The sequence below is a fragment of the Buceros rhinoceros genome, unplaced genomic scaffold, assembly GCF_000710305.1.
Source record: "Buceros rhinoceros silvestris isolate BGI_N320 unplaced genomic scaffold, ASM71030v1 scaffold32721, whole genome shotgun sequence".
Taxonomy (NCBI): Eukaryota; Metazoa; Chordata; class Aves; order Bucerotiformes; family Bucerotidae; genus Buceros; species Buceros rhinoceros.
This window is the reverse complement of record NW_010394183.1, coordinates 1,105-13,257: the sequence shown is the minus strand read 5'-3', so window position 1 is coordinate 13,257 and position 12,153 is coordinate 1,105. Positions and strand designations below refer to the sequence as shown.

General features: G+C 41.0%; 1 protein-coding gene across 1 annotated transcript; it reads left to right on the top strand.

The window, feature by feature from the left end:
* Positions 1–6,116: 6,116 nt before the first annotated feature.
* Positions 6,117–11,937, top strand: SKA2 (spindle and kinetochore associated complex subunit 2). The gene is made up of 6 exons (XM_010145164.1): positions 6,117–6,201; positions 6,983–7,159; positions 8,315–8,401; positions 9,774–9,813; positions 10,688–10,820; positions 11,811–11,937. Exons 1-6 carry the CDS (start codon positions 6,169–6,171, stop codon positions 11,935–11,937), a joined length of 597 nt encoding a protein of 198 aa, XP_010143466.1. The 5' UTR covers positions 6,117–6,168.
* Positions 11,938–12,153: the final 216 nt, after the last annotated feature.

The following is a 12,153-nucleotide window of genomic DNA, read 5'->3' as shown; positions in this document are numbered from 1 at the left end:
AAAAACCAACCCGAAAAAAAAAAAGCTATGCTATGCTTTCATATACTGAGAGGCGCTGGAAAGCTGCCTCTTTAAACAGCCAAGTTCCCTCGGGCATCCTTCAAATTTTGCTCCTCATTTTTGATTCTATATAATATGATATTGTTTACACTTTTTTTTTTAGTTAGAATGATTAGGGAATATTTTATGTATCCAAATGCTTAGTAGATAATATAATTTCTATTCTTAAATCCTTACATAAATTAAAATGCTTGTACTGACATAGTTCTCCACCCTTTTGTTTTTGCCTGGAAACTTCCAGAATTTTGTTGTCATTTGAGTTGTCCTAGTAGCAGTGCCGGGTACTTTAACTGATAAAACTAGAGGTGTCCTCGTGGAGAAAAAAGTACGTGATTCTCTACAGAGACAAATAATACAATAGGCAGACCTTTGTGGTTTTTCTGCTCTGGGAATCTTCATTTCGAGTTCTCATTAGGAAATAAGTAAAAATGCGTTTAATCGTCTCCTGTTCTTATCTGTACACCGTACCATCACCAAAGTGGAGTATTCAAGAGAGATTAAGAATGGGAGGAGCACTGGGAGCACACGGTGGGAAATACCGTATATTCACGTTATCCCTTAACTTAGTGAGTGCTCGCCTTTCAGACACAAGATCCGTGTGAGGCTTAATGCCCTGTGCGTAAACTTCTGCAGTTCACTTCTGCTTCCGTCACTGCTTCTTCAGTCACTTCACTCCAGCACCAGCCTGATGTGTCCCTTAGAGCGTTAGGAGCAGTTTGTGGTCTGGAAAGAGGCGACTGGCTGAAAGTTGACCAAATGTGAGCTGCTTCTGCTGACTTGCCTTTGTCAGGGTGACCTGCGTGTCATTGCAACAGTAAGACACTTTGGAGCAAGTATTTTAAGCTATGGTACTATTTTTGTTAAGAAATGAAAAATAACAATCTGAGCAAATACCAGCTGAAAGATCAGAGAATTCAAACTACCCAAATTCCCAGTTCTCAGTTTTACTGCGCTCTAAAGCCAAGGTGGGGTGGTTTGAGTTTTTTCTTTGAAGAAACTCTGCTTTTGAGGAGGTGGGGTTGTTTCTGCTCTCCTGTAGCTACTGAACTGCAGTCATGGCACTGAATCCTTAGAGAGGAAATGCTGGAGAGTATTTCAGCTCCGGCATCACACTGAAGTTGTTCTCATTTCAAATTCAGAACCTCAGCCTTGCCCAGAGGGTAAGCTTGATCTCCCCATATCCTTTGTTGTTACTTTTTTTTTTAAAGCCTGGCTTAGAAATAATACTTTAGAAATGTGTTTAGAGATACCTAGGTTAGATGTTGCTGTCTATTTAATATTATGGTTTATTTATGTGTTTTATGCAAAGTCTTGCTTGCAAGTGGTTCTCATTGTAGGACACGTAAAGAGTGGGAGAGGTGTTTTGGCCCCCTTAAAGTGGATGGGGCTGTTATAAATGGTGGTGGAAGAAGACAGTGATGGGACACTGCCTTATGATCCACTTTATGAGAAGACCGAAAGGATCATTGCACAGATAATTCCTAGGTGGAGAGTTCTCGCCAGGCTGTTATCTGCCCAGATGGTGCATGGCAGCTTCTGAAGGTTTTGAGATTACAGCTTGCTCTGTCACCCACTTCTGACGACCCCAAATCGTTTGGGTAATCCATTTGAAACCAAATTGATTTTGATTTCGCCCTGTTACTCACACATTCTTCTGTTTGATTCTTCTGTTACTTTCTTCTAGCAGAAGGTGGAAGCGGCTGTGCCTGGCTGCTGTCTTCCATTACAGCTGCTGGGTGGCACAAGGCAGCTGCATCTTCACCTGGTTTTCTGTTGTCTGGCTTTTTTTGAACAAAAGGGTGTTTTCTTAAATACACCTCAAAGAATTTAACTTCTTAATTTCCTATATACAAACCTCATTCAAAAGTGCAGTATTTGTCTTTGTTTAAACTAATCCAAATATGTACACTGGCAACTGCGTCTCATATCGCAGCTTTGTGTCTCTTGCTTTTCCTTCTGCTTATTGTTTCTTCTTCCTGAAGTTGCGGTGAAATCAGCTCTATCCACAGAAGTGTGATAAAATAGCACTTCTTATTTCCCCAGAGGGTTTGACATGCATTTCGGGGAAAGCTTCATTTTATTCTCCTGGAACCAGGGATCAACTAGTTTGTAGGAGCTTAAAAAGAGCAATGTGTATGATAATACCAGGTAATTGGTGGTTGTTTGAGACTATTGCTCAAAGCACAGTAGTGAGACAAGCTGGATGACCCATAACATCTGCAATATAAGATGAGATTGATGACACAAGATTATAAAGCTGACTTTTTACCAATTTAAATAAAAATTCTGGGTGCTGTAGGACTTGGGCACCTGAGACTGCACTGTTCTTTGAAGCCACTTGGGACTGGAGATCTTTCCAACAGCTTCAGCAGACACCAAATCAGGCCTCTGACGAAAACTCAGTAGCTGGTAGTTGCTGGTGATAAATGTGTCCTTCTGAACAACAACCACTTCATTAACCTTTAATGCTCAGGACTTCAGATGCTGAGCTAGTGCCTTCTCAGCAGTCTGTGCTGAGAGAAGTTCTGTGGACATCCATTTAGTAAAATTTGGTATGAAATGCATAAACTGCCAGATGAGCTGAGAGCTTCACTGAGAGCAATTTAGTTAACTTCTGTCACCGTATTTTTGGTGTTGTGGACCTACCTTTTACTTTAGTGGTGTCTGTCCAGTGCCCTTTTTATGTTGTACTACTAGTGATGATGCACAAAAAGCAGTGCAATGTTAAAAGGGCATTGGCCAGCAATACTGTCTGCGTTACTTGTTATTCTTATTGCAGTCAAAGTCACGCCATTGTATGTCTGAGACCAGAAGGTGATTTGAAAAACAGCTAAAAAATAGGACTGCCACTAATTTATTTTTTTGCACTCATTGTCTTCTAGTTATTTGCCAAGGAGAAATGTTAACTGGTCTTTTAATGAGAAATACCATCGACTCTGCGTGTGTGTTTCCTTAGCAATAAGTGACCTACAAAGAGCAATCATCCATCTCCGTTCCTCTGTTACTTTGCATTTCGTTATTAGGGATCTTGGGGCCTTCAAACCCTGGGAGTTCTCAGACTTTTTACATTAAGTTACTGTTTTGTTGAAAAGAAACACCTTTATGGAGAGGTGAAATACACCCCCACCGTGATGGTGCTCGAGCACCCATGTGGTAACCCCAGCAGTAATGTATATCCACAACGTCAGGAAATGAGTGTGCGTTTAAGGGCGGTTCAAAGTGATTCAGCTCCTGCAACTGAGAAGAGCAAACTCTGGTGTCCAGAAAATCCTCCCTTGTAATGCAGTTTGGGAGCATCTGTCTGACAGCAGTTTAGAATCGTTGCTTGTTAGGAGGAAAATCTAAGAAATCAATGCATTTGGAAATGTAGTTTCCAGTTAAAAGAGCACCAAATTGTTTGAAATTGAATTTCTGACTGATCTGTTGAGCATTTTGTTGGGTGTTTCCCTCTTCGCCCCTCTCCTCCCCCCCACCTTGGTCAGTGGAATGTCAGGGATTATGGATAATAACATCTTGAAACATGCGAGTTCTTGTGTCTGCATCAGGACTTGGTGAACATGAACCGTATCCAGTTCTCCATGATGCGCAGAAGCCACTCTCTGCCTCGACCTGTTTGTTCCCATACACATTCTGAGTGCACTGGTTACTCGTACAGAATTCTTGCTGCTAACGAGTGCTCTGACTTTATTGCACTACTGTACTGTACAGCTAGCAGTGCAATAGTATTGTCAAAGCATCCGAAAGCAGAGCGCGCCGCAACGCCCCGACTCCTGCCTCAGTTTCTAACGCTTTCCCCTAAGCCTGTGAGTAAATTACGAATTTACATCGCACAAACTGCGCTTTCTGTGTGATTGTTGTACGCTGCTCACCATACGAACGCGGTACCTGTAACACAAAATACAGCAAGAAATAAGTATTTATAAAATAAAAATGGATCGCAGGGGAGGACCATGCGGCAGTGCTTCGGAATGCTTTGAAATTGCTGATAATAAATTCCGTTTCTTTCAGAGTTAGCATACTTTTGGGAGACTGCAGTGATACTGATCTGTGTTAATATTTTCATTAAGCACAAATTTTAAAATTGCAGCCACACGATGAATAAGCATTCGGCTTCACATTCCATTTTTAATGTCTTGAATCATAGTAGTCGCGTGGCATTAGTGGCTTACTGTCGTTCTGTAAGGCTCGATTTATCAATATTGTGTATTTTAGGAACTTAAAGAACTTTAGGAACTTTAGAGCTTCATGGGTAATTTTAAAAGTCACCCATAATTGTTGTCTGCTTTCCTAATAATTAATAATCAGATGGAGAAGTTGGAGAAAAGCAAAAAATTGTCTTTTTGAGGGCCTGCCTCCAGAAATAAATCCTGAAAATGTTTGCTGGTGGAGAACAGAAATGGTTGAGCAGTTCAGAAAAATCCCTCATGAACTCTTACATAGTGTAATAAAAAGTCTTTTATTCTCACAGTTCATCATTGATTTCTGGGGTAGGTGTGGAAGGAGATTTGTTGGGCAGATGGTACGTTATGGGAGTAACAGGTGAAAGCTTTCTCCTTGATTTATAGATGCTCAAGGACTTTACTAGATTTATTTTCCTTTTCTTACGCTATTATTTGAAAATTCACTGGGGCTCTGTATGTGTATGACACTTCACACATTTTCACTACACCAGAAAGGGGGTTTTACTTGTAGAACACTAATTCCTTTAGGCCATCTGCAGTTCCAGATCCTCAGAGGTATTAGCGGCAGCTCCTGGAGGTGGATCCCAAGGCTGATGTTTAAAACACAAACAGCCTTTTGGTGTCCAGGCCTGACTACAGGCTATGTCCAAAGACCTCTGAAGATTGTCACTGGAGCTACCAGTGTAGCTCTGCCAGTCTGTACTTTGGGGCGCAGTTAACAAATACAGCCTTATTTTGAGCCTTAAAAAAGTGGTAATGGTTACTTCAGGGTTAATGTTAATAGTGAAAACCAAGTTCAGTTAGTTATAGGCAGTTTTAACTTGCTTTCATCATTGTCTCTCCTGTGACTGTAAAATTACCAAATTATTATGTTAAAAAATTCATGAGTTGTTTGTGAATTGGGAAAACTGCCATTCCTTAAAGCAGAAGTCCTTAACAGATACTAAAATTGCAGGCTAAAATTAATTAAGTAATAATGCTATCAGCAGACTGTTTTACAAGGCAATTAGACAATTCTCTGGTGGCTTATTTATCCCAAGGAAAGAAATGTGATGTCATCAGTCATCTATTTGTCAGTCTGGTTTATTGGGGAATAACAAAATGTGTGATGGGTATTATGACCATCTGAGAGAATGCATTCCTAATATAATTTATAATAAAATCTCTGTAGTTATGCTTGGGTCATAATCTCTGCTGTTAAATAACTGAGTATTGCAGTTTTGCTAACAGAAATTTTAGCATTTGTAAAGAAAAGCAACTGGTCAAGAAAAAACTCTAAACATTGATGGAAAACCTAATAGTTCTTAGGAGAAGAAAATCAAACACCTCCTGCATCCAGTGAAGACCGGTTTAATAAAGATGCACGTCCTTTTTTATGGATACAACTTACCTCTGTGCTGTACTCTTTCAAAACTCCGTCTTGAGAGGTTTGGCCTTGCAAGGGCATATAGTGTAGGAAGGGGTGGAAATGTTTCTGTGCGCTTTGGAGAGCTGCATGAAAAAGGGACTAATGGCCCCATGCCAGTAGAACAGTTGGGAAGTTTGGGTTCATCAAACAGAAAGAGGGTGAAAGTAACAGAAGTGTGTATGTGTACCCACGTGTAATTCTTACGCGCAAGAGGAGGATGGTGATGTGCAGTCTGAAAGTTGAGTGCTTTATATTTTTCAGGCTAGAAGTGTGTCAGGATAATTGGCAAACACTAGCTCGGGGACTAGATTGGAGGAATAGAAACTTACTTTTATAGTACATGAGCCTTTAGAACGGAGGCATATGCCTTCTGCTTTCCTGGACTACAGGAAACGCAAATGGTTGGGGTTTGTCTGCAGTTTTTGGTTTTTTATATACCGTGGCTGACCTTAAATATTTTAGTTCCAGAAGGCAGAATCTGATCTGGATTATATTCAACACAGACTGGAGTTTGAAATAATGAAAAGTCTTCCTGATAATCCAGCAGCAGAGGTAGTATTTTCAGATTAAATTAATCAATATCGTTGCAGTTTGCATGAAGTTGGCAATAAATGGGTAGCTTTCTTTAATCATAAAATATATTTGGCTGTTCTTTTATCTAGTAGTTAGGATTTATTTGTTAGGGTTTTATTATAAAGTATTTCTTGCACTGTATGTCAAGATAACCGGCCTAATTTGAATTCAGTGCAGAAACCAACAAAACCCCCTTGATTTCTTGGTATAGTGAAATTCTCCCATGTTGTGCTCTGAGAAATAGTGGTAGTGTTAACAACACCTACTTTTAAGAGACAGATTCCGGTCTGAGCTGCAACGCACCCTCGCTCAGATATAAACTTGTTAATAGGCAATGACTAAATTCAGCTTTGGGGGAGAGATGAGAGGAAAACAATAAACAGCAGCACGTACAGGATTTTATAAGTCCTTGTCTCCATGTATATTGTGACATACAGTGGAAAAAAATTGGTTTTACTTAGATTTTTACTGAATTTATTCCAACTCAGAAAAACCATTAAAATTCACCAATACAATAAATTCATCCCCCTGGATTTGTTGTTGGACAACAGAGTTATGCTGTTTTATCAACACTGTCTCTCATTTTTCCTTACAAAAAATTTAATGTATAGATGAAACGTGCTCATAGCTACACCTTTCATTGTAAAGGGTAGTTTCATGTGGCATTTTAGTGGCTTTACGCCTACACTTTTAATCGGTATGTGACCACGTTAATTTTCTCTTCGTAAATACTGTAAATGTACTTTTAATTTCTATATAGGAAAACCCAGTGGCTCTCTTGGAAGAACTCGCAGTGGTGAAATCTCGTTATAAAACGTTGTGTACGCAGCTGGAAAAAGTTTCCCTAGAGCAGAGGGAATCCATGAAGGGCATCCGTGCTGCTCTGGAGAGCACAATGAAGATGGTCCAGGCGCTACAGCAACACGCTGGTCTTGAGGTAGTATTTTCATTTTAATCACTCCTGTAAGTGAACATGTATTTGTGTAACCTTTACAGCGCTGTCGGCAGTTCCACTGGCAGCAGTTAGAGGTGCAGACTCTTTGCAGATAAAAGCGGTCACCTGAAATGACAAGCCTGGTTGATCTCTCCGTGGTTCAGCTGGTGGTGCTCTGGTCTGGAGCTGAAGTCAGACCATCGCAGTGTGAGCGCAGTGAATAGTTTCAGAGAAGTTGGTGCCTCCATGCACAGCAGTGTCCCAGTTCTGTACTGACATTTTTTAAAAGCAGCCACCCTAAAGAAATTAGAAAGTGAAACCAATTTTAAAAGGCAAAAAAGCTTGTAAATGGCAAATGTCCTTTCACTGCCTGAAGTGAGTTAAACCCAATGCATCGTAACATAGGAATTGTACGTGGTCTTCAGCCGCGGCTTCATTATGGTTTTGAAGAGGTTGTGGAAGCATTAATTTTGTCCTTTTACAAATGACGTGATTTAGGTCAAAAAAGCTGGTTGATAGTCTAGTGGCAAAGACAGAACTGGTGTCACTAAAATGTGTTTCCAGATCTCGGCTCTCACTTCAGTGTCCTAATGACAGTGCCCCGAGATTGTGTTTAATTGTCCACAGCACTAGAGAAGTTACTGGTAAGTCTTTATAGAGAAAATGTCCTGAGGAATGATTTAAAAGACAGTAGTTACATGTCACAGAAAAGACAAAAACATTTTCTCTCCCTGTGTCTCAAGGATACGCTGCCAAGAATAATTCATATTAGGATTTTGTTAAAGTGGGAGACTCTTGTCTCTTGAGTTATATTTAGACTTCTTAGATAAAGATTTTTCTTCCATTTGAACATTTCCTAAACCAAAAATGGATTAAGCTGTTATGGAAAAATCTAAGTTTTGCAGTGAAATACTTCTTTTTATTGAACAATTTATCTTCTTTCCATTGAATCATCTATAGTATTGATGTTAAAGGAGTATTATGGTTCGATTTTTCAGAAATACTTGGTTTGTAAATTTGCTTTCGTTGGAAGGCAAGCAGGAGTCTCCTGTTAGTTTCCATGAGAAGAGGGCTGCGCAAACACTGAGTTCTTCTGTAAATGTCACCACCCTCGGAACTGAAAGTATCAGAGTTCTCTCTGTTTGGGTTTTTTTTCAGCGCTCACCTCTGTCAGAAGAAGAACAGGCTGCAGCACAACAGTTAACCTGCCAAACTGTTAAAGAAATGGAATCGCTAGTGGAAGAGGTAATTAGGCCATGGATTGTCAGTACTGTGGAAACCCTTAATCCTGAGTAGCTCCGCTGAAGTCGGAAGGGCTGCTTTTGTGACTTAATACCTCTCGAATGGAATTTTTCAGAAATGGGACTAAAATTTCTAACAAACCTTTCCTTTTTATTGCACACTGATTAAATTTGTCATTTGTTCCAATTACGTTGTCCACAAAAGAAAAACTTGCATTAATGGAAGACTTCATTCCCCTTATTTTTTTAATTGGAATGTATTTATGTTGATAAATGCGGTTGGTCGCTCTTGTCGATCCTATTGTTCTGTTCACGCATTATATAAGAAGCCTTTGGGTGGGAGTGAAAATGCAATTGATTCAAATGAATGTGTATCAAAACAGAGAAGAATTTAATTTCCTGTAAAATATTAAATAAACTTTGGAATATGAGTAAGAATAAGTATATTCTAACTGCAATTCAATAGAACATAAGTCTAAACTAATACCTTTTTAAAAATCAGATATTCTCCCATAGCTACTGAAAGCACAAACTTCTAATATCATTATCTGCCAAGATTTGGTCTGGGTCTCATATTGAAAGCAAAATATTAAAGAAGGTTAACAGAGTGTAATTATCTCACCGACCTTTTTCTACACGTCTTCTCACTGCCCACTATTCTTCATCTTCAAAGGATGCCTCGTTTTCTGCCCACTTACTGCCACGGTTGGTTTGCGTTAAAGCTGTCCAGTATCTTGCAGCTCCATTCTCTCTCTGTCTTTTCCTTGATAAATGCTCTCAACTTCTGTCTTTCCATTATTTATTTCTAAAGCACTTAAGACGTAGCTGGCATAAACCAGGCCCGATGCAAAACGTAGCTATATCCTACGGCTGCTGAGGCCACTTTAATTGGTGTTGGTCCCCAGTGAGTGTTCTCGAAGGTGTTCTCTGAAAGGCAGAAAGAATGGAAAGGTGTCATGAAGGCCCTGGGATTTCCTCGTCAGTGCTTGTATTTCTGGCCAAGGAGAGTTAGGCAGAGCTCCCTTCAGCTGTCAGAGCTGTCAGCCGCGGAATGTTGCTAGAGAATAGGAAAGCCATGTTTTTCCTGTGCCGCGTGTGCCGTGCTTTCAGCGAGATCCATGCCGGAATGCAAAGGAGAAAGCTGAAGAGGCTCATCTGACTTGCATATAAATCCTTCTGTACCCATTTTAAACCTGATTTGATTTCAAAACAAGGTTTGTTTAATGTCTTAAGATTTTGCTGTTGACTTCAGTGGCTGCCGCATCCTTGGTTATCCGATGGTAAAATATAATTACTAATGTAGAAATTAAATTGTAAAAAATAGTTTCTAAACAGAATTCCAACAAATCCTGACATTATCTCTTGTTTCTTTTTAGCCATTTTCTTCAGGATCTACAGTCCCTGGCTCAACTGAAGGTAAGTGTTGAAGAAATAACCTTCCCACCATTTTCTTTCTTTCCCTTGACTGCACACCCCGCCAGCCGCCATAAATAAGCTTTGTGAATAGTGTCAGTCTCTCCTGACTTCCGTCTCTGATACCGAACTCTCATCCTTCGGTGCTATTTAAACACAGCAAGATACTATCTAGAGTCCAGCGTAATGAATTAAGCTGTGTTACTTTCTGAAAGGGCAGATATTGTAAATAACTTCAAGTGACAAGTAAAGGCTGTTCTAGCTCTAGTGCAATAGGGCCGAGTCTCACAGTTAGTCGGAGTAAATAAGGCTGAGCCCTAAGTGTGGTTTCTGAGCTCTGGGATTCAAAACATAGGGCCTGTGATGCCCAGGGAGTTCACGTGCTTAAGGACTAGGAACTGCTGCTTTCTTGTGAAGTGGAGAATGTAGACTTCAATATGCGCAAGCGAGCCCTTGGTCACATTCCACAGAGAGCTCCCCTGCTTCTGGGGGGTTTTCTTGCTTTTGGTGGGATTGAAGTGGCTGCTGTTGTGTTTATGGTCTGGAAGAAATGGTGGGCTAGACTCACTGTAGAAATAGGTCTGGTTTAATCCATTTACCCCTACTTAGAAAAAGGAATTTTCGTAGTTTAAAAAAAAAATAGTTACTGACAGCCCAAATTTATTAATCCACACCAGATCTTGAATTAACTGATTTTTCCCTGGTCTGCAGAGACAATGGTACTGCAGAGGGAGCATCCTCTGATACTCCTTTCTCCTGCTGGAAAACGTTTCTTTAGACTCCTTTAGGGGAGTTTCTTAAAAAGTAATTAAAGTACTTTCTATCTTTGTCCTAATTTCTGAAGAAACAAATAGCTTCTATTTCTAATTTTTTTTAGAATTGCATTTCAAACCATTGACTGAGGAAACGCTTACGACTGTACCGAGAACCATCAGAAGCACTGTGAAACTAGCAGACTTGAACACTTTGTACAGGGAGTTATTTAACCACTTTGTTGTAAATAAGAACAGGTAAGACTTAACGTCGGTAAGAATTCCATCAGCTGTAAAGAATTCCAGCCTTTTCAAATGAAACAAAACCAGCTAGTTAACAGGTGGTGCTGTATTATAATTTCCTAATTGGATTGTACTCCCCTACACCCTTCCTGGTTAGCGACACACCCCAAAGTGTCAGGCCATCACACAACATCCTCTAAATTAATTTGTATAAAAATCATAGAATCACAGACTGGTTTGGCTTAGAAGGGACCTTCAGAGTTCCCCCAGTCCAGCCCCTGCAGGGAGCAGGGACATCCGCAACCAGAGCACGCGGCTCAGAGCCCCAAGGGCCAACCTGACCTGGAATGGTTCCTTCTCCCACCTCTCAGGGCAGCCTGGGCCAGGGTCTCACCATCCTCAGTGTGGAAAAACTTCTCCCTTCTCTGTGGTCTGAATCTCATTCTTTTAGTTTAAACCCGTTGTCCCTTGTCCTGTCACAGCAGGCCCTGGTGAAAGGTGTGTCTCCAGCTTTCTTACTGGCTCCTCTAAGCACTGAAAGGCCACACTAAGGTCTCCCCAGAGCCTCCCCTTCTCTTCTCCAGGCTGAACAACCCCAGCTCTCTCAGCCTGTGATCATCCAATGGCTCGTATGAGTTGAGAGTTTCCAAAACTGCATGTCAAGTTCTTCAGCATCAGATTTTTTCTCTGGTTTCACTGTACAGATGTCCAAAAGTGGCTCTGTTCAGGAAAGTTTTGCTGATGTAGTCATAATGCCAAACTCTTAGCTTTGGGACTCTGCATCCAGGCTGGAAAAGCGGAGCCCTGATGCTAAACCATGGCCCCTGAACCCTGCCCTCCCCACAGCAGCCCCTAGCGTGGGAGAGCTGGTGACAGTCTGAGTAGGTATGACCATTACAGAGCGCTGCGAGAATCGTTCCTGACGCAGTATGGGCTTTTCAGCCGCCTTCTGCCAGGCGGAGTTTGATACCCTGCTTCCTTCAATAGTCTGCCTTTGTCTTACAGAGCAGCACTGAGCATTTCGCAGATGAACAAGATGAATATGAAAGCCACCGACTCCAGAATACAAATCTTGAAAGAACTTGCTATTGTGGAACTTGACAAACAAGGCAACGTCAAACTAGTTGTGTAAATGCAGGCGCAGCCCGTTCTCATTGGACACAGGAGCACTCTGGTCACTGCTCCTGGGTTGTTAACGCGTGTTCCTGTGGTGTCCGGGAGCTGTCAGACCACTGTTAATGCTCCTGTGCACAAAATTGCAGTTAAAGAACATTGAGGTTGGTATTTGATCTTGCATGTTTGTATATCGTGGATACATTCTCGCGGAGTGTTGTTGGCCTTGGGACAC

Coding starts and splice junctions, on each gene's coding strand:
- SKA2 (XM_010145164.1), top strand. CDS start 6,169: ATGAAAAGTCTTCCTGATAATCCAGCAGCAGAG. Junction 7,160..8,314: donor AGCAACACGCTGGTCTTGAG/GTAGTATTTTCA, acceptor GTTTTTTTTCAG/CGCTCACCTCTGTCAGAAGA. Junction 9,814..10,687: donor AGTCCCTGGCTCAACTGAAG/GTAAGTGTTGAA, acceptor AATTTTTTTTAG/AATTGCATTTCAAACCATTG.